Source organism: Asterias amurensis, chromosome 17, assembly GCF_032118995.1.
Source record: "Asterias amurensis chromosome 17, ASM3211899v1".
Taxonomy (NCBI): Eukaryota; Metazoa; Echinodermata; class Asteroidea; order Forcipulatida; family Asteriidae; genus Asterias; species Asterias amurensis.
The window spans coordinates 8,824,946-8,847,027 of NC_092664.1; the positions used below are offsets into that span (position 1 = coordinate 8,824,946).

The 22,082-nt window shown below is 39.0% G+C and overlaps 1 protein-coding gene across 1 annotated transcript in view; it reads left to right on the forward strand.

Moving 5' to 3' along the window:
- The window catches only part of LOC139949437 (uncharacterized), a 94,434-nt gene that overhangs the window by 3,503 nt on the left and 68,849 nt on the right, over positions 1-22,082 (forward strand). The window contains exons 2-4 of the mRNA XM_071947766.1: positions 3,024-3,244; positions 8,490-8,640; positions 11,176-11,246. Coding sequence (XP_071803867.1) covers positions 11,204-11,246 — 43 coding nt within the window. The 5' untranslated portion in view covers positions 3,024-3,244; positions 8,490-8,640; positions 11,176-11,203. The remainder of the gene's footprint in view (positions 1-3,023; positions 3,245-8,489; positions 8,641-11,175; positions 11,247-22,082) is intronic.

Genomic DNA, 22,082 nt, shown 5'->3' on the forward strand with positions numbered 1-22,082 from the left:
TCATTTTGGAATCCTATAATCCAGATATAAAATAACTCTGCCTTATTTTTAAGAAAACTATTTTTGGCAGTTGCCTTTTTCTGACATTAAAGGAACACATTGCCTTGGATCGGACGAGTTGGTCAAAACAAAAGCGTTTGTAACCGTTTTTTATAAAATGCATATGGTTGGAAAGATGCTTTAAAAGTAGAATACAATAATCCACACAAGTTTGCCTCGAAATTGCGTGGTTTTCCTTCTACTGTGCGAACTAACATGGTCGGCCATTTATGGGAGTCAAAATTTTGACCCCCATAAAAGGCCAACGTGTTAGTCGACAAGGTAAAAGGAAACCCACGCAATTTTGAGGCATGTTTGTGTGGATCATTGTATTCTACTTTTACAACATCTTTCTACCCATATGCATTTTATAAAAAACGGTTACAAACGCTTTTCAAAGACCAACTCGACCGATCCAAGGCAACGTGTTCCTTTAAAGGAATACGTTGCCTTGGATCGGACAATTGGTCTATGAAAAGCATTTGAAACCGTTTGTTATGAAATGCATATATGGTTAGAAAGATGTTTCGAAAGTAGAATGTAATGATCCACACAAGTATCACTCAAAATTGCATGGGTTTCCTTTTACGTCCGGAACTAACACGGACGGCCATTTATGGGAGTCAAAGTTTTGACTCCCATAAATGGCCGACCATGTTTGTCGATGAGGTTTAATGAAAACCACGCAATTTCGAGGCATATTTGTGTAGATCATTGTATTCTATATAGGATTTGAGGCATTGCATGGTGGGGTATCAATATATATTTGGTTTGCGGTAACACCATGTGTGTAACTACTTGCCAGGTGGAGTTGTTCTGAGGAAACTGTGTTGCTTTATTCTACTGCCGCGGAGCAGATAATCGGAGGTTCGGGAGACTTCTCAGTTCTGAAAAGAACTGTGCTTTATAACTATTACCAGGGCGGATGGTATAGCAATTTGACTGGACTACTACTTTAGCTTATAGGATCGTAATAACTGCAACCAAAAAGCACAGAAAGTACCCTTGTAAAAAGCAGTTTTTAGCACAGACAAGTTTGGCTTCTTGCTTTTAAAAATAGTTTATCAGCCAATGCAAAGCTCACATTGATACAACTGGTGCCGCACTAAGCCCATGCCTCTCTCATTGTTTTGCTTAGCAACTAAGCAGGTTTTCCTTTCCTTATTAGTACACAGCTTTAGTTGACTGCATTCAAACACCTTCTTCCTTACCAGTAGAGGTAATCATCTATACTTAGGTTAAAATATTAGCCAAAATGCGAAGTTCACATTGCTGCAACAGGTGTCTCACTCTTTGTTGTGCTTGGAGGTCTTTCCTTTCCTTACCATTTTTATAAAGCCTTAGTCAACTGCACGCAAATCCCCTCTTCCTTACCCTAGGCAACTTAAGAAGACTGCCCGTCATCTTTCCAAAGGTGACATTAATCGACCAAGATCACACTAAAAAAGACCACTCAAGCCTTAAGCAAAAAAAAAACATTTTAAAACTGTTCCCCCTACATTAAGCCAAGCTTAAATTGAACAGAGAAAGAATGTAATAAGTTTGCTATTATCCAAGCATCTCAAATAGGAGACTCTGTGGGTGGGGTACAATCCTAGGTGCCAAACACCTTCAGAATATCATGTGTTAACAAAGTAAGTGTTTGAGTTCCAGATCACACATTTAGGAAAGTAACATTGGGGGCCTGGCTAGTTATTAAACAATCTCATATGCCACCAAATCAAGCAGCTTTAGTTTATTTGGACATCTCCTTGTTGAGATTGGCCCATCCAGGAGTAGAAATCTCTTACAGCTCACGACTTTTTGTGTATGTCAGTGTGCATCCATGTATAGGCCCTATATCCTGGACCTCCTACTCCCGTCTCCTATACAAACATAGAAATGAATTTCTATTTGAAGAGCAAAAGATTCACCCAGGGAAAAGTAATGGAAAATCAAAGACATTTCAGCTGGTTGTATGCTTCTGCTAAGTATATTTTGTGTGTTAAACAAATTTCTATCTAAGTGCAAATTTTGTAAATTGCTACAGTTTCAAAGTTGACCCTGTCCTAGATTAGTGACTGGTTGTTTGAAGCATGGAGGTTCTTCATCCTTGGTTAAGCTAAGACCTTTGAGGGGAGGGGTTAATTGGATGGTTTGATTATATCCAGGGGTCAATCGAGCTGGCATTTTGCCAAGCACAGATCAAACTTTCTGAGCAAGAAACTGTTGCATTGCTTGAGAGTAAACAATTTTCTGATAACTGCTCGGTTGTAATGACAAAACAAGTAAGGTACAAAAAATGGTTAATAGTTTGTTATTGTGTTTAATCTGCTGAGTGTTTCATCATTTTGTAGAAGTTGCTGAACATAATTTTGTCGTTTACATTTATAATGTAAACACCTGTAGGCCTTTAATGCAGATACATCACATTATATCTGCACTGGGGTGTGTATGAAGCACTTGCCTGGAATTACTCTGTTGCCCTTATCTTGGCCTTGGTGCCCCTCCAAAAGTACCCCATACATGTAGATGCTAAGATTTTCCACTGAAAGTGCCCTTAACAAAGTGAAAAATTAATGGCCTTGCCCTTCCTTTCAAAGTTTTGTGGACTAATGAAGTTATACCTTATATTGTTGTGGACTAATGAAGTGTTTAGGGGAGGGGATAAAGCAGGATACAGTTCTGGAGTAATGAAGCCCTTGTGGGAGGGGGAGGGCGGGTTTTGGGACACTAGGATGAGAAGTTTGACAGGGGTTGGTCAATAGCCCTTCAGCGGCTGCTTCTTATCTGCCTTCTCTTGATTAGCCAATGACTGATGGCAGAGTGTGAATGATACTAGCTTCCTCTATTACGCTATCGCGTTACATGCTGTATTGGCAGGGTCAAGGATATCCCATAATCATTACATAGTACCGTTATGGCAACAGGATTCTCCAGGTTAGTCATCATAGCAGCAGTGATTAATCGTGAAGTTTTGTTTCTTTTCTTTCTTTGCTGCGAAGGGTTGGATGCATGGTTGAGTGGAACTTGAATCGTGGAACTTGGATCGTGGGGGACTTGGGGGATTGTTACGGGCGGAGTGAAACGTAGGATCTCTTGATTATTCCTGGAGAGTGGTGCGGGACAATCTGGAATTGGGGGATTTATATATCGCCTGGTGTCGTCTTTCTTTCAAATCAGACGGAGTGGTGATTTGTCCGGCTAGCTGCTACCATGGTTACAGGTAGGTTGTTACACTTCTTTGAAGTGAGATGAAACTGTAAACAGTTTCCTTTGTATAGCAAATGACACTACCAAACATCAGTCTATTATGAATCAATAATGACATCCAGTGGAGCGTGCACAACTTGACAGTCTAAATATTTTGCTATGCAGAGTTGCTGGGCAAATCATTCCCTGTGAAGCTACATGTACATAGTACATGCGCCTATTAAATTAAAATGGCAATCAATTTTAGAAAAAACAATTTAATACAAAGTGCAAGTGAGATGAATGGGTGTGCAAAGACATCTTGTTTCTATGGAGTAGAATGCATGCATGGGGTTCTACTTACATGTCCACAACTTGACAGTCTAAATATGTTGCTTTGCAGAGTTGCTGGGCAAAATCATTCACTGTTAAACCATATATGCGGTTATTAAATTAAAATGTCAATCAATGTTGGAGGAAAATTAATTATCAAACCTAGTATAGTGATACTTTTTCCCAATGAAAACCAGAAGCATTACTCAACAAAGTGCAGAAGTCCACCAATTTAGAAAAATCCCAGTACTAAGGAATTTTCAGATGAGAATGCGGTTAAGAACAGGGTATTATAAGGTTATTATAGTTTATAAATCAAGAGAAGAGCATTGCTACTTACTCTTAATCCTTTCATGCAACATTTATTTTCGAGATTATTTGGTCTCTCTTTTTTTCTTCTTTCAAATGATGACCCCCCTCCTCAAAATAAACCCAAGACAAAACCACAGGTCACAATAGCACCATCAGGAGTCCTCTTTCACTGTGTGGTCATGGGAGCATTGTTTTTTGAACTATTTTTCTGGATGGATTTATAGCTAGCGACCGACCGGTCGCCTTACTAAAGAGTTTTATTGAGATGCTTATCATGCTTATAAATCCAGAACTTTATATTTGTTCTGTACACATTTTTAGCATCATGTACTCTGAGGCATTGGTAATCAGATCTTTGAAATAATATAGGACCTGGAATCTGTATGAGTTAAAAGCTGCTTGAAACAGTTTGGAATTTCAGTGAACAGGCATAAAAGAATTGCAACGGGTGGACGTGTTATCTTTAAGGCACTGGACACGTTTTGGTAACTGTCAAAGTCGAAGACCAGTATTTTCACTTGGTGTATCCCAACACATGCATCAAATAACAAGCCTGTGAAAATTTGGGCTCAATTGGTCATTGAAGTTGCAAGAAAATATTGAAAGAAAAAACACCCTTGTTGTACATTTTTGTGTGCTTTATATTGCTTGATGAAGACTTCATGCCTGAAGTCTTTCTCCAAGTTTATTGTTAGTATCAGATTCACAGTATATTTTTACATAAAAAAGAATATTGTCAGTTACTTCCTGTTCATTTGATTGCAATGTAACAGTGCACTTTGCATCATGCACCTTGTTTCAAACAAAAATTCTTGACAGTTCAAAAAGAACAAAATTTGATTAATCGTTTTGGTAAACATATTAGGCAATCTGCAAACTTTGGATTTGGCGAAAAAGCAGCAACAAAAGAAAAACAAAGATAAATGACAATGATTGTAGGATTTCTAAAGAGGATTAAAATGTGCTTCAAAACATTATCCTAAAAATAGCTGTATAAAATGTTATTGAATAAAACTTGAAAAACAGCTCTTCGAAATAATGAAAAAGTTGTTCATATCCTCACTATATTAGATATAAACTCCATTGTGTGGAAACTGACTGAGTAAATTGTAAATAATTTTGGTTGAACAAAGAAACATTCACCAGAGCACTGACTTGAACCTCGGGATTAATGGACCGGTGCTTTAGCAACAGCTATACAAGTAGCCATAACGTTGATGGTCTCCCTATTTCGTCAACAATATCTTTGTTCGAGTTGCCAGTCAGAAGCCATTCAACCTGTAATCACACCCGAGTTTACGTTACAACCTGGGAAGTGGCAGCCAGGGCATCACCTAATGGGGATGCAAATTTGTGTTTCAAATATCAAGTAAAAAAAACCAAGGGTAACTTACTGGTTAAATTTGTAAATTGACTAGAGTGGGACTTGAACATAAACCTCCAGATTAACAAGCCAGTGCTGTACCAACTGAACTATGTAGCTCTTTTGTTGGCAGTCTCCCTATTTGTATAAATTTTCCGGGTTGCATTCTCAGAGGACAACAAACGACCTGTGCACGTCATTATTACAGAGGTTTTTATAGTTTGGGCGTTGACCAAACAAAGTTGTGAACTTCCACCAACCTTGTGTTGTTTTTATCAAAACACTAACCGTACATTTGAATGTGACGCTATTGTACTGCTCTCACAATAGAGGGTTTTGCACAGTTCAAAGAAACTGAGATCGACATGTTGGGAAACTACACCTTTGCAATGATTGTTCTGAGCTATCAGTTCTGTCTTTTCATGTAAGTTTTTTCTTTCAGACTTAGAGTTAGCATGACAACTACTTTTTTGTTGTTTTTATCAAAACACTAACTGTACATTTGAATGTGACGCTATCGTACTGCTCTCACAATAGAGGGTTCTGCACAGTTCAAAACATTGTGTCAGTAAAGCTTCGTCATCAGGGTATTTTCATTTCCAGACTAGCTATAATAACATTAGAAAGTGAGATCTGCCACGTTGGGGAACTACACCTTTGCAGTGATTGTTCTGAGCTATCAGTTCTGTCTTTTCAAGTTTTTTCTTTTAGACTTTAGACAAATATCTTTCTCATGACAACAACATACTCTGACCCAGTGCCAATGCTTGTATTAGAAATGTCACTGTTTCCCCTATCTAAATATTTCCCCTGGAAGAACAAGGACTACAGTTTAAATTAGTTTGTTGAGTAAAATCGAATCCGATTATGATGGATGTACTGTACTGATGTGAAGCACCTTTCACACAATCAACATGACCAATTTCCATGTCATTACAATTAGATAGTTGAAGTCAGAAGGCCTGACTTTACAAACCTAGACACAATTAGTCATGATCATATAATCATCACAATTTTTACAGAGTGACATACGCTGGTGGTCTACAGCCATTCCATGTTTGTAGAAAGTCAAGTTGATTTTTTTCAAACTGCTGTTTTAGAGACCAGTGGATATTTTCTAAATATCAAGATAAAGCTGACTTCTTTATTTGTACAGGGGTTAATTTACTTATCAGTGCAGTTGCTTAAAGACAGTGGACACTATTGGTAATTGTCAAAGACCAGTCTTCTCACTTGGTGTTTATCAACGCATAAAATAACAAACCTGTGAAAATTTAAGCTTGATTGGTCGTCAGAGTTGCGAGATAACTATGAAAAAACACCCTTGTCACACGAAGTTGTGTGCTTTAGATGCTTGATTTTGAGACCTCAAATTCGTAACTTGAGGTCTCGAAATCAAATTCGTGGAAAATTACTTCTTTCTCTAAAACTATGTCACTTCAGAGGGAGCCATTTCTCACAATGTTTTATACTATCAACCTCTCCCCATTACTCGTTACCAAGTGAGGTTTTATGTTGATAATTATTTTGAGTAATTACCAATAGTGTCCACTGCCTTTAAAAGACTAATGGGAACAGAAACCTACCGCGACAATGCTGTAAATTGTTATGCAAACGTTGTGTAAAATATGTCCTGGTGGGAATGCACGGTAGAATTACACTGAAACCAGCCACAGTCACTTTCCGCGTGGCCACGGAAGAAAAATCCAAGGGGAATACGGCTTTCCGCTTTCTACACAGGGCTGTTCACTTGGGTTTTCCTGAAACAGTCTGTTAATCTGAACTCCTCAAAAGATTATGCAGAATTGACAATCAAAATAAATGGTCGCAAAGGTCCCTTATCATTCACATACAGGTAGGCCTACATGTAGCAATATCAACCCTCCCAGGTACCCATTTACTCCTGGGATCTCGAGTAGCAAATTTACAGTTGAGTGTCATGACCGGGATTTGAACCAACACTCTGATGACTCAGTCATCGGAACTTGAGTTCGATACTGCTAAGGCAGGAGTTACAGCATTTAATAAACCAGGCCTCGAAATAACTGACGGCAATGACGGCATATGCCGTCAATGCCCTGTGCCATTGCCGTGATGCCCTCGAAAATAACGACAATTCCAAGCAATATTGCCGTGCCCTTTTTATCCAACTGCCGTCGGTGGCCCTTTTGTAAAATTGTTAGATGCATACTACTGTAAATGTCCGCTTGTATTGTATGTTTACACTTTTACAGTTGAGATCATCTTAGAAAAATTCATTTGAAAGCAAAACACAGACCTACAATGTACCACTCCGCGATCACAATTTATACAGCGCACGCAGCGGTCACATAGTTTCCAATAAAGGCTAGTAGTCTTTTTACTTTGCGTTCTACAATAAAGGCAAGAAACATTGAACACTAGAGGGCTTTTCAGAAACTCATACAAATAATTTTCTGATGAACAAATTTGGAAAATCTCTCATCAAATTGTAACTCTCTGCTGATCGTTGTACAAAATCTACACGATTGCAAAACGGAAAAGTTGGCAGCTCTAGTGTAGACTGTGAAAGTCACTCTAGTTCAGGAATATCCGGTCTAGTTAATGTTTGCTACATCTTAATTCAATGATCGTGGGAAACGAAGGTTCCCTCCCCAAATTTTTGGGAAGGTGCAGGACATGCACTATACATTAGAGAGGATTTTTAAACTCGAGGTGCCCTGTAAATTGTAAGCGTACAACCATTAACAAAAACAAAAACATTTCTTCAAAAATTTGTATATTTGTGCACCGTCTCTTTAAAGACACTAGACACTATTGGTAATTGTAAAAGACCAGTCTTCTCACTTGGTGTATCTCAACATATGCATAAAATAACAAACCTGTAAAAATTTGTAAAAATTTGAGCTCAATTGATCGTCAAAGTTGCGAGATAGAAATGAAAGAAAAAACACCCTTGTCACACGAAGATGTGTGCTTTCAGATGCTTGATTTCAAGACCTCAAATTCTAAATCTGAGGTCTCGAAATCAACTTTGTGGAAAACTACTTCTTTCTCAAAAACTATGTCACTTCAGAGGGAGCCGTTTCTTACAGTGTTTTATACCATCAACCTCTCCCCATTACTCGTTACCAAGTAAGGTTTTCTGCCAATAATTATTTTGAGTAACCACTGCCACTGCCTTTAAGGTGACTGTATCCAATACCTTAATGTTATTAGGAAATCAATTGGAATTCACAATTCATGCTCTTTTGTGAACCACTTCATGTTCTGATTTTTTTTCCCTCGCCAGGGAGTTACATCCTGCAATGAGGAAGTGGTTTATAAGGATGACAAATTGACTCCAACTTCGTGAAACTCTTGCCGTCTGCTCAAGACAACTGTCGTCCTGCCAGAATCAGGAGGATACATTTTAGACTGACTCGAAGACAGTTAAGTGAAAGGTAAGCTAGTCAGTTCAGGACCCAATTTCATTGAGCTGCTTAAGCACCTAAAGTAGCTAAGCACAACAATTTTTGCTTACCAGATTAAAGACAGTGGATACTATTGGTAGTTGTCAAAGACCAGCCTTCCAACTTGGTGTATCTCAACATATGCAAAAAATAATAAACCTGTGAAAATTTGAGCTAAATTGGTCGCCGAAGTTGCGAGATGTGAATGAAAAAATAACCACCATTGTCAAACGAAGTTGTGTGCTTTCAGATGCTTGATTTCGAGATCCAAATTCTAAACTTTAGGTAAAATTCGTGGAAAAATACTTCTTTCTTGAAAACTACGTCACTTCAGAGGGAGCCGTTTCTCACAATGTTTTATACTACCAACCTCTCCCCATTACTCTATACCAAGTGAGGTTTTATGCTGATAAATTTTTTTTAGTAAACACCAATAGTGTCCACTGCCTTTAAGGTTACCAGCCAAACTGCGATGTCACATGTATAATTTGTGACTGGTATCCTACTCATTTCTGCTAACCAGATAAATTCTTACTGACTATTTTCTGCTTAAGCAGCTCTATGAACTTCGGCCCTTGGCCCAATTTCATTACTCTGCTTCAAAAGTAAAGAATCAATGCTTGCGGAAGCAGGGAATTCTGTGTCAAGCGTATTTCATGATATTGCGATATGTTATTGATGGTACTTGTGGATGAAAAAAGTAATATTGCCCAAGCTTAGTAAAAAGCTCGTTAAACATGTTTCCAAACCCTTACTTATACTTAGCCAACTTAACCAATTTCAGACAGGAATTTTCCATTCTCTCCACTCCGCTCTGACAGGATTATTTTTAACTGCCGAATCATTTTACTTTGAAAGAACCGCTGGCTCAAATAAAGCATTAACCTAGCAAAGCCAATTGAACGAAGATTATGTTTGAAGCAGGAGGGATTTATTTTTCTCTTTTGAGAAAAAAAACCTTACGTACACCGTGAGTATCACAACATTTGACTTGAGACACGGCCAACAAAAGGACAAAGATCTGGAATCATCACAATGGCAAAATTTCGGCATTTATTAAAGCCAGTGGACACTTTTGGTAAACAGTATTGTCCAAAGGCCCACACTTCGTGAATCACAACTTATATATAAAATAACAAATCTGTGAAAATTTAGACTCAATTGGTCATCGGAGTCGGGAGAAAATATTGGGAAAACCCACCCTTGTTTCGGCACGTTTCGCCGTGTCATGACATGTGTTTAAAATAAATCTGTAATTCTCGCTATAGAGAATTGATAATTGTTTTAATGTTTTAATGTTTTCTCAAAAAGTAAAGCATTTCATGGAATAATATTTCAAGAGAAGTCTTTCACCACCACCTTCTGTAAACCCTGTAAGTTATTTGTAAATCTGTGAACTTAAAAAAAAAATTGTTCCGAAAGTGTATAATGGCTTTAAAAAAAAAAAAAAAAAAAAATGTAAACCAATTAATTCAATGAGGAAATGAATTAAACTCGTCCCAATAATGTGTGTATTGAGCAAAAAAAAAGTCCTTGATTTGCTTGGTTGAGAAATGTGTTAGCTCACAAAGGGGAAATAAATACAGGCTCTCCATAGGGCAACTCTAAATACTGGGGTGCGCCACAAGGAAATTTGTGTATAAGTATTAGCATTCAGTGGGCACAAAAGATGTTCACTCCAATTATTTTGCTACGCACAATTGCTAGATAAAATCGTTCCCTGATGTCAGATGTTCAGACTTGAGTAGAATTAGCTTGATTACATTAGACCTAGTTTTCTGTATAAACAAAAATTGAATAAAAAACCAGTCGGTCCATCAAAGTAGAGTAATAATTGAGAAGAGATTCTTAATGTATCAGCAGCCTGTAGGGGCAATTTGTAGTTTTTGTTTACCGCTTTTAACCCCCTGCGCAAATGTCACACGCAACTACCGTTTTCCCTGCTTGCCTATTTGGGAAATGACCGATGAAAATTAGGCCTACATGTGTGTGGTGAGCTTGTCACCTCAGCATATGAATTGTGAACTGCGGCCTTGTCATGGCCGAGCGGATAAGAGCACCGGATTCAAGCACTGGTGTTTGATCAGCAGGGTGTGGGTTCGGATCCCGGTCATAACACTTGCTACATAAAATTATTGAGGTAGTGCTTTCTGCTCTACCGGCCAGGTTTCGAATTGATGATACCCAAGCCTACATCCATATGGACTGTAAAGGGGTTAACCCTGTTTGAGCCCTAGGAGCAGGAAAAAAATAATTGTAGCCCACACTTTGAAGTGGCCTTCAGGCCTTATGTGTCAGGCGACTTGCATTAAAAAAAACCCAAAAACAAAACATGTGCACATATTGACTCCCAAACCATTGACCCCTAACCAAGGTCAGTGTGATGAATGACGTCAGTAGAATTGGGTCCATATTGACCCCTTGCATGCACGTCACACGCAGCGTCAGGTGAATTGGGTCACCAGGGTCTTTTTTTGCAGCATATGATTTTCTTACAATGTATTCAAATGTTTACTTTTTTCACAGAAGTTTGTAGTTGAATAGTGGAATCAAGATGGACGGTTGCAGACAGGAAATTTTACAAGGTTCAAACTCAGGTAAGAATTTCTTTTTATCTTATAATAATAGACTGATCCATTAAGCTCCGCCCCGATGCGTATTGACCAATCACAACCCATTTCGGAACCAGAAGTCTGACAATATAAAGTCCGCTGTGCGTGCGCGTATGCTTGGTGCATGCGGATGCTTGGCGTGTAGGGCAGAGTTAAAGGCAGTGGACACTATCGGTAATTACTCAAAATATTTATTAGCATAAAACCTTACTTGGTAACGAGTAATGGGGAGAGGTTGATGGTATAAAACATTGTGAGAAGCGGCTTCCTCTGAAGTGCCATAGTTTTCAAGAAAGAAGTAATTTTCCACTGATTTGATTTCGAGACCTCAGATATAGAACTTGAGGTCTCGAAATCAACCATCTAAACGCACACAACTTCGTGTGACAAGGGTGTTTTTTTTCTCTCATTATTATCTCTCAAGTTTGATGACCGATTTAGCTAAAATTTTCACAGGTTTGTTATTTTATGCATATGTTGAGATACACCAACTGTGAAGGCTACTCTTTGACAATTACCATTAGTGTCCACTGCCTTTAATCGCAGAATGGCATGGGAGAGGCTCACTGGGCGGAGCCTTATGGATCGGTCTATTATAGAGTAAGGACAGAGATATGAACTAGACAGGGACCACTGCTGGAACATATTAACCGCGTGCTGTTTGTCCCAAGGTGGGCACACTAAATCCCTTGATAAATTACATACAGATGGCCACTTACAAAATGTCAAAATGTTAGTTGTGTGAACTGGTGCTTGACCTATGTTATACGGTGAGTCAGCACCAATTTCTTGATGGCCCAAAAAGTTTCTTGTCGGGCTGTGTCACTTGGTTTTGTATTCCCTCCAGATCTATCACTTAACTTTGTTGTTTGTACAGTTCCATGATGTGTGGAAATTACACACACCGGTCAGGGGTTTTTGTTTTATAGTTTTATAGTGAGATTAACTCGACAGGCCCAGCCTGGGACTCCCCATACCAAGTTTAGCAGAGGATAAACAGTTCAAGAGTCAATCAATATTGTCCTCTTTAATTTAAAAAAAACTGTGAGACTTCTATGCATATTTTTTTAATATTAAGCATTTTGCATTGAAATGTTATGGGAGAATTTATTGTGTGCACCCTCAAGTGATTGAGTTTGTGATTGTAACTTTGGAAGAGCGCCCTCTGTTGATTTTGATCTAGCTTTGCACAGTAATGTAATGGTATTATTGGGGTGTAATATTTGGCAAGAAGGTAAACGATGATGGAAATGCTAGTTTGACAGGTGTATGGGCCCATGTTTAAAGTATTGGCAACCTACTTGTATGTACATGTGTGACCTCCATTAGTGAGTAGTGCAAGGTGTGCTTTTAGTCTACCTGTGATGTCAATAGAGATCTAGTTGTCACCTGAAAAAACCCTGGCTAGGTCGACAGCTGACAAAATACTAGTTTTGACTGGCAGACTTCAAGAAATGACAAATTTCCTTGATCAAGAGATTGACAAAATAGAGAGATCGCCAGTGTAGGGCTAGATAGCTCGGTTGGTGAGAGCGTTGACACGCTAATCCAGAGGTCGTTGGTTCAAATCCTGCTCTTGTAAATTTGACTTGGTTCAACCCTAAATCATTTAATTGTTGTGCCACAAAAATTGCTGAGTTTCTGCAACTTCTTTGTAAATTTTGCACCTGGCTCTGTAATTCCTTATAAACTTATTAGACAAGATACGAAACCTGCGCCACGGCTATAATTGACTGGTTTCCCAAACAATTGTTTATAAATAAGGGAAACGTCTTGCGCCAAGACCAGCGCGTAGTATCCGAAAACCTACCGGTTATAAACAGGAGCTCCAGCTGGACATTATCAACCGTTTAAACACCCCAACGTGATGCGTTGTCGACCAATAGGAATAGTGAAACTGTCGTGAGGTATTTATGAGCAGCAGCCAGTTTATTTCAAATCTGTTATCTTTAGGGACCCCTGAGATTACAGATTTGAAATAAAAGTGAGTTGCCTCTTTTGCGATTGTAAAATATGCCCAATAAACCTCAGGTCCTGCAGTAGTTGTACTGTTTCATGATAACATTTTTGGAAGGTAAATAGTGGTAAAGTTGAGCCAAAACTGGCGGCCTCGAACCGGTCTTGGCTTACCCTTTGAGTCCGGAAGGTGCTGAGGCCAAGGCCAAGACTGAGTCATAATAAAGGGAGGCCGTCCTCGGGCCAATGAAGTGACCAAGGCTGTCCAAGAAGTTGGCCTGGAGTACAGATTTCTATAATAATATATTAATAATATCAAAGTCTTATATAGCGCACGTGTCTACCAAACAAGGTACTAAAGGCGCCGAGTATAAACAAACTTCCAGAAAGATAGGTTATTGCAGTGATGAATTCTCAGACCCAATTATTTAGCACCTTACAAGGGTTTACAAGGTGCTACGGTGCATACAGCAGCCACAGCCAGGAAGACCGGGGGGAACCCCTTCTCTTTTCGATAAGTGCACTGGGTTCTTTTACATGCATTACACAACACATGGGACCAACGGCTTTACGTCCCATCCGAAGGATGAAGCAATGGTTAAGTGTCTTGCTTAAGAACACAAGTGTCACGGCTGGGGATTCGAACCCTACACTCTGCTGATCAGAAACACCAGAGTTTGAATTCGGTGCTCTTAAACGCTCCGCCAGGACACTTCCACTTCTATTTAGTAAACAACATGAGCGTCTCAAACCAAGAGTAGAGCCCAAGCTGAAGCTGTTGTTTCACATAGGGCCTGTAGTTTGTTTTATAGATACTAACACTCAGTACATTCCTGTATATAAATCACTCTGAGGGCAACTTTTTATGGGGTCATTTATCTCCTACCACTTAGTGCTATTAAAAACTTGACAAATACTTAGTTTTCTTTCAACCTGAGTTGTTTACAGTTTTGATTTAAGGTTTGTTCCTTTACAGTTTAGGCCACCACTGCAGCTGTGGCTTTTGGACTGTTGGATTATTCTACTAACCCTCTGTGATTAAACTGTCATCCACATAAAAATAGTCCTGTCAAATTTCAAGGGCTGTGCCACCTGCATAATTCAGACTGCGGTTTATATGTGTAACTGAATTTACCTTTGTTTGGTCTTGTGCACCAATGATACACATTAGTTATTTCTGATATTGTGGGGGAGTTTCACTAAAGAGTGAACAAAGTAAAATCTGATATAAAACAAACGAGTAATAAGATGGTAAATTTTCCAGCAGTAGGCTGTTATTCTTTTTACTGACTTCTTTATTAAGTCATGGTCGTACAAATATAATAGTCCCGCTGCATTTGCTATTTCATTGGTAAAACTTCATCTTTCTGAATGGAAAAGTTATTGAAAAACCGAGTTATAAGATGGTAAATTTTCCAGCAGTAGGCTGTTATTCTTTTTACTGACTTCTTTATTAAGTCATGGTCGTACAAATATAATAGTCCCGCTGCATTTGCTATTTCATTGGTAAAACTTCATCTTTCTGAATGGAAAAGTTATTGAAAAATCGAGTTATAAGATGGTAAATTTTCCAGCAGTAGGCTGTTATTCTTTTTACTGACTTCTTTATTAAGTCATGGTCGTACAAATATAATAGTCCCGCTGCATTTGCTATTTCATTGGTAAAACTTCATCTTTCTGAATGGAAAAGTTATTGAAAAATCGAAATCAGTAATTAGCAGTAGCTTGTGGATATTTATTTTGCTTAAATGTAAGGAAAAGTCTGCTTGGAGATGAGTGCAACTTTTACAAACAGAACATCAGAGAAAGTTTAGTATCGATGATCTTTTTCAATATTGGTTCCTCTCTTTGTTATAGACTACATGTTTGTAACTGTTTCAGTTTTGTTTTTACCCATACACCGATGTGCGTAAAATACTTTCCAGAGTTTTCGGGAATTATTGGATGGGATTCAAACTCATAACCTTTGTCAGCTGGAATGTTTTAAACATCTCATTGTCAATGTCAGTGTGGTTATCCATGTAGGAATGAAGTGGGTGTCATGACCACCTAAGTGATGAGCCTTGCTTCCTGTCAGTTGATGGGTGATAGCTATCACTCAACTGAGTTGGATGACTTTGCTAAAATGTTCTCATTCACTCTGCGACTCAGTGAGCCAAATGTTATGACACAGAATCAAGGAGAACATTCAAACTGTGTAGTAACATCTTTACTTCCAAATTAAAAGACATGTTATATTGATCTTACAAATTTGTCAATTACTCAATTCAAGATTTTGTTTAAAGGTGCAAATTCAAAGAGCCACCGGAAAAGCAGTCTGTCAAAACACTTTTGAATAGATCCCATCTTTGCCCTGATGAGATAAACCATACTCCCAAGCAGGGGTAGCTACTTTGTATTTCCAGGAAATGACAATATCTTGGGTGTTTGCATGGCTTGGCAATTCACAAGTGAAAAGGTCAAACAAATTACTCCAGGAATTTGGTCTAGTTTGAATACAGGACTTTTCAAAACTTCTGGATCCAAATTTTTTGAAGCTCACTATGAATTGAAACAAGGTCTTTAGATAAAAAAAAAGTTTTCTACTTGATTTGAAACCCCTTCTGTGTAATCTAGAACATTTTGCATGGTCTCTTAATGTTTTTGGTGAAATGTCGGTCGAAATGTGTGCATATCGGCATGCAATTCACGCGTGTCGGCCTGATACGCTTTAGGTTGTGCTAGGGGAGAAGTCTGAGCTACAGAGAGAATTGGAAGGACCAGCGAAGGGCACTTCTCTATAGTCTTAGCATAGTTCCTTCCTCAGTCTTAGCATGGAGCTATGGTCTTAGCAAGCCAAGCATAGTTTGAGACGAGATGAGTTTATTTACAAGGGGGTCATTGAGCCAGGGTCAAATAAATGTAAACCTGCCTTGAAGAAGTTGATAAGAAATAATTGCTTGTCAATTCAAGCTTGACCTTCTTGATTCTTAATCTTAGCTAGGGTTGAACCTATTAAGCCTAAAAACTGGAGGCTGAAAACTATGACTCAATTTCAATGGAATCCTGATTTGTGGATGGGGGTCATGTGGGTGGCATACATTTTTAAATCTAGCTACCTCCCAACGGACCTGCAACACTTGGCACCGCACATAAGCAGCTATCCTTGGCGTTTACATCCTGACTTAAGGACTATGCCAAGTAGGCCTATCGAAGTTGAAGTTGAAGTTTAAGGCAATGAGTTTGAGGTGGTATGTGATTTCATCAGCGAGTGTGTTTTGTCATTGGCTTGTCAGGGGCTGAGCGGTCTAGCACTGGTGGCTAAGTCATATTTGAGTGTGGGCTGATTCCCGGTCATGAAACTTGAGTTAAAGGCAGTGGACACTATTGGTAATTGTCAAAGACTGGCCTTCACAGTTGGTGTATCTCAACATATGCATAAAATAACAAACCTGTGAACATTTCAGCTCAATCGGTCTTCGAACTTGCGAGATAATAATGGAAGAGAAAAACACCCTTGCCACACAAAGTTGTGTGCGTTTAGATGGTTGATTTCAATACCTCAAGTTCTAAATCTGAGGTCTCGAAATCAAATTCATGGGAAAATTACTTCTTTCTCGAAAACTATGGCACTTCAGAGGGAGCTGTTTCTCACAATGTTTTATACCATCAACCTCTCCCCGTTACTCGTCACCAAGAAAGGTTTTATGCTAATAATTATTTTGAGTAATTACCAATAGTGTCCACTGCCTTTAAGCAAGGCACTTTATAACCATAACTGCTTCTCTTAACCCAGATGTATGGGAATGGGAGAGGGTTTAGACAATATTTGAAATGAGCTGTTTTTCATTTTATGGATTTGTCTATTTGTTGAATTTTAACCTGCGGTTAACCAAACAAAGACAAGAGTTTTGTTTTTGTTCATTTTCATATAAAGGACTACACGTATATATCTACATGTATTGGAAGAGAAGGATTTGTTTTTTTTGTGGCATTTTAAACTACGGTTAGAGATTTGTTTTTTTATTTTCATGAAGGTCTCTATCTATTTGAAAATGAGCTGATCACAAACTGAATGTGAAATTGGAGCCCCTCTTTAATTATCCTGGTTTCCTTCCTGGATGGGCTGGGAGAGGAAGTAGCTGGGCTACCTAACACATCAATTGAATCTTTCCGGTACAGTTACAAAGGAGGAAGAAAATCACTATGCAGTTCATCATCATCCTTCGTCCTTAGACGGAATAGTAGAAACAGCTTTGATGAAATGGTGCCAGGTTGCTTTGTCCCTCATGAATTGTTGGGTCTCGATTTGATTGAGATTTGTGTCTCTGGTGATGCTGTCGTTGTAGCTCATGTTCCTCCTGCCGTGATTTGGATGTCCTTCAGGAGGATTCCAGAAGATCAGATGCGGCCATGAAACATATGAAAGTACACAAATAACGTTTCCTCCTAGGATCTGTGACCATATTTTTTTTTTATAGCTCCATGATCTGACAAGTCTTCCTAGAAGAGATTAAAGACAGTGGACAATATTGGTAGTTGTCAAAGGCCAGTCTTCTCACTTAGTGTATCTCAACATGCATAAAATAACAAACCTGTGAAAATTTTAGCTCAATCGGTCATCGAAGTTGCTACATAATAATGAAAGAAAAAACATCCTTGTTACATGAAGTTGTGTGCTTTCTGATGCTTGATTTCGAGACCTCAAGTTCCAAATCTGAGGTCTCGAAATCAAATTCGTGGAAAATTACTTTTTTCTTGAAAACTATGCTACTTCATAGCATGTTCATAGGTAGCCGTTTCTCACAATGTTTTGTACTATCAACCTCTCCCCATTACTCGTAACCAAGTAAGGTTTTATGCTAAACATTATTTTGAGTTATTACTAATAGTGTCCACTGCCTTTAAGTTCATAATGTGTCCAATTGAGTTATTATAATATCTATCACAACCATGCAAAGCCTTTAATGATGTGGGTCTTTGCTCTATGATTCTGCTACTTTGTCTGACAGCTCCAGATGCATGTATTGCCCTGTTATCACAATATTGTCTCCCCCATGTCGAAAATCCACTGGTCCCAGGGCCACCTGGTGTCGAATTTCAGAATTCTGTTGAAGTGGTTTTGTGGTGCAGAATCTTCATCCATCAGTGGAAGTCCTCCTAGTTGACATTTGACTGAGTTGAAGGCTTCAGAAGTTTTAAAGGTTCTGTACGTGTTTAGGTTATTGTCAAAGACCAGTATTCTCACTTGGTGTATCCATGGTGTATCCCAACGTATGCATAAAATAACAAACCACCTGTGAGCATTTGGTCTTAATTGGTCGTCGAAGCTGCGAGAGAATAATGAATGAAAAAACACACTTAGTGTTGCGTTACTTTTTGTGCTTTTAGACATAATAAAAGGCTGCAGGCCTGAAGTGTTCTTGAGTGAGAACTTACCTCTTTCTCAAAAACTACGTTATTTCAGAGGGATGTCGTTTCTCACAATGTTTTATACTATCAACAGCTCCCCATTACTCACTACCAAGTAAGTTTTAGTGCTACAATTATTTTGAGGAGTTCACGAAGTGCTCAGTGCCTTTAAGTTTACTCCTTGCAGAGGTCAACATAACACTGGCCTAGCCTAAAATCAAGGGGATATTGTACTCTTGAGTGTAGGGATGTGCAAAAAGAATTCATCCTACATCTACATGGCTTTAGCTATCTTGTACTTGTTCCTTTATCAAGTAGGCTTCACCTTGTGATCTGAGGGGTCAGGGGTATGTAGCAGTCCCAGCCTGTATCACTTCATGATTTACATGGGCTGTGTTGTTGGACCATGGTTGGACAAATCAGTTGAAGTGATTTATCTGCAATTATTGAAGGTTGTCCCTTAGGCAAAAGGGACAGTAGTCGACCAAGATGTGGTCTGGCTGTTGTTGGAGTATTCTTGGGAATCAAACCACCTGGTTTGAGGAAGATAATTGACCCCTTCTTGGAGTGGTTGTAGTTTCTATCATAGAGGTTGTTGTAAGCAGGTAGGTTGTATCATTAGTACCTTCATGTGTTCATGGTTGTATTGATTTTTGTACCGGTACTACTTTTAATTAAAGTTCATACCACTGACTGCTCGGTACAGATTCAGCAGAGGATGCAGGAAACATGGGTCACTACACTGATGCTTAATCAATGCTGGATATGGGCACACAGCCACCATTGCCTGTTTCTTTGATTTCACCAAACCTGTGGACTATTATTCATGTTGATTCATGTTTACATGCGGATAAAGTATTGAACGTTTTTGATGAAAGAAACCAGCGGACCATGTATTTAAAGCAGTGACATTTAAGCTACAAATCACTGACTTGTTAAATCACAACATGGAGGTAGTTTCTACCTCCATGATCACAACATGTAGTTTGACATTAACTACACTGGTGAGTGCATGACTGATATTTGTTGAGGTTGGTGTTGATTTAACATGTGTAAAAATTGGTGACTACTTATCTGTTGTATTTATTTGGAACTTTAACTTTCTTGCACATCTTATCAATTCAGACATAGATATTTTTGCATTACATTAGTGGAAAAAATGGAGGCTCGATTTTTGTTAGTTCACAAACAGGACCTTTTAGTGTGAAAATAATTTGAAAGGTTGTCATAACCATTTCCAATTGTGTAGTCCTGCTGTATTATTATTAATTATAACATTTCTGGATCGAAGCACAACTTCAGGCTTTGATTTGAGTGGTCGGGTAGTGGTAGGACCAGGCCTGATACTTCATGGAGGCAACAAAGGCGAACTTGGCTTTAAATGGCCCCTGGTCATTGCCTTGTCGCCCTGGAAATGCTCCAGTGGAATTAGTGCCCCTCTCAAAGAAGAAAATGCCTTGGTGCCCGTGCCCTTTTAAAAATGAAGCATACGCCTGTTGTAGGACTGCCTGTAGGACCATGGAGGGAATGTAGTAGAACACTGAGAATGCAGTGTTGCTGGATACTACAATCCAGACCTTGGGTCCCACCTGGCCCCCACCTTGGCCCCATTCCATGTCATTATAGAAGAAAATGCCTTGGTGCCTGGCCCTTTTGAAAACGAAGCATACAATGTACATGCCTGTAGGACTGCCTGTAGGTAGGACCATGGGGATGATGTAGTAGAACACTGATTGTTGCTTGATACAGACTACAATCCAGACCTTGGGTCCCACCCGGCCCCCACCTTGGCCTCATTCCATGTTATCAAGTGAGGGCAGGCTGAGTGAGGGTATTTCTTTTGGACCAGGACTGTCGAATATTACATGGCAAACAAAATGAAGTAATGACTTTTGTTTCCAAAAAGTTCTTTGACCTTAGGACAGGTCTTGGAGAGTGATGAATGTTAGACGCAGTCATAACCAGTCATGCCACTGAGGAAATTAAGCTTAAAGGCAGTGGACACTATTGGTAATCACTCAAAATAATTATTAGCTTTAAAACTTACTTGGTAACGATTAACTGGGAGAGGTTGATAGTTTAAAACATTGTGTGAGAAACGACTCCCTCTGAAGTAACATAGTTTTTGAGAAAGAAGTAATTTTCCACGGATTTGATTTCAAGACCTCAGATTTAGAATTTGAGGTCTTGAAATCAAGCATCTGAAAGCACACAACTTTGTGTGACAAGGGTGTTTTTTCTTTCATTAATATCTCCCAACTTCGATGACCGATTGAGCTTAAATTTTCACAGGTTTGTTATTTTATGCATATGTTGAGATACAGCAAGTGAGAAGACTGGTCTTTGACAATTACCAGTAGTGTCCAGTGTCTTTAAGTACATGTTGGACATGTTGTAGTTTAACAGGATATGAATTCAGCTTACTAAATTGGCTGGAACTGAATGAAGCCATGCAAAGCCCCAGTACTCATGTTTGAATAAATCCGATGGCGGAATGCCAGTAAACTGGCTGAACTAGGTCAGTAACCCTTCGCTATCCAGTATTTTAACATCTGCAATCAATGTTACTGATCTACATGTAGCTCATTTTGGAGGCCCTTTTTCGAGAGAAATCGCTCTCCTCTTCATACACGGAATGTAACTAATAGCACTCTTTAAATTTAAGTGGATACTGGTTACCGTGAGATGCAGGAAACGAACTGACAATGTTGCTCTACTATCGCATAACAAAAACTGACAACAATTGGCAAGCCCAATCCTGTGGTATGTGCAAATGAATCATCACAGTTCTGAGTACTGCATTTCACACAGCAAGCTCACTTAATACGAGAATTGAAGAAAATTAAGTCAACTTAGAATGTAGGCGTTCTGGTCGTCTGGCCGGTGACTGCTCTATATTCCGACACCCCAATGTTTCGCACCCCTATGTTCCGACATCCCTAGTTCTGACAAATCAACCTTTATTCCGATACCCCTATGTTCTGACACCCCTATACTCCGATACCCCTATGTTCCGACACCCCTATATTCTGACAACCCAAACACCCCTATGTTCCGACACCCCTATGTTCCGACAACCTGCAACAACATTTTTTGTTAGCCATTTAAAAAAACAAAAAATCAAAAACGGTGCGACTTAAACCTGACTGCAATTTCATCCATAATCGTACCAGCAACCTATCTTTATGTAATCCCTGTGATTTTTGTCATTAAACTCGGGGTAAGAACTGAGTATACAGTGCTTACAGTCAGTGTTTAGACCATGTGAACTTTATTTACAATAAGTGTGAACTTGTACATTCTTTGGCTATTAGGCAAGTTACTGCACTGCTATTATGGGAAAGTTGACGTTTTGTTTACGTTTTTGTTTTTCTTTGTCGCGCCTTGAGCGCCTACTTGTTTGGTGGATATGTTTGCGCTTTACAAGTGTCATATTGTTATTATTGTGTCATAATTTCCACATAAATCGCAGAG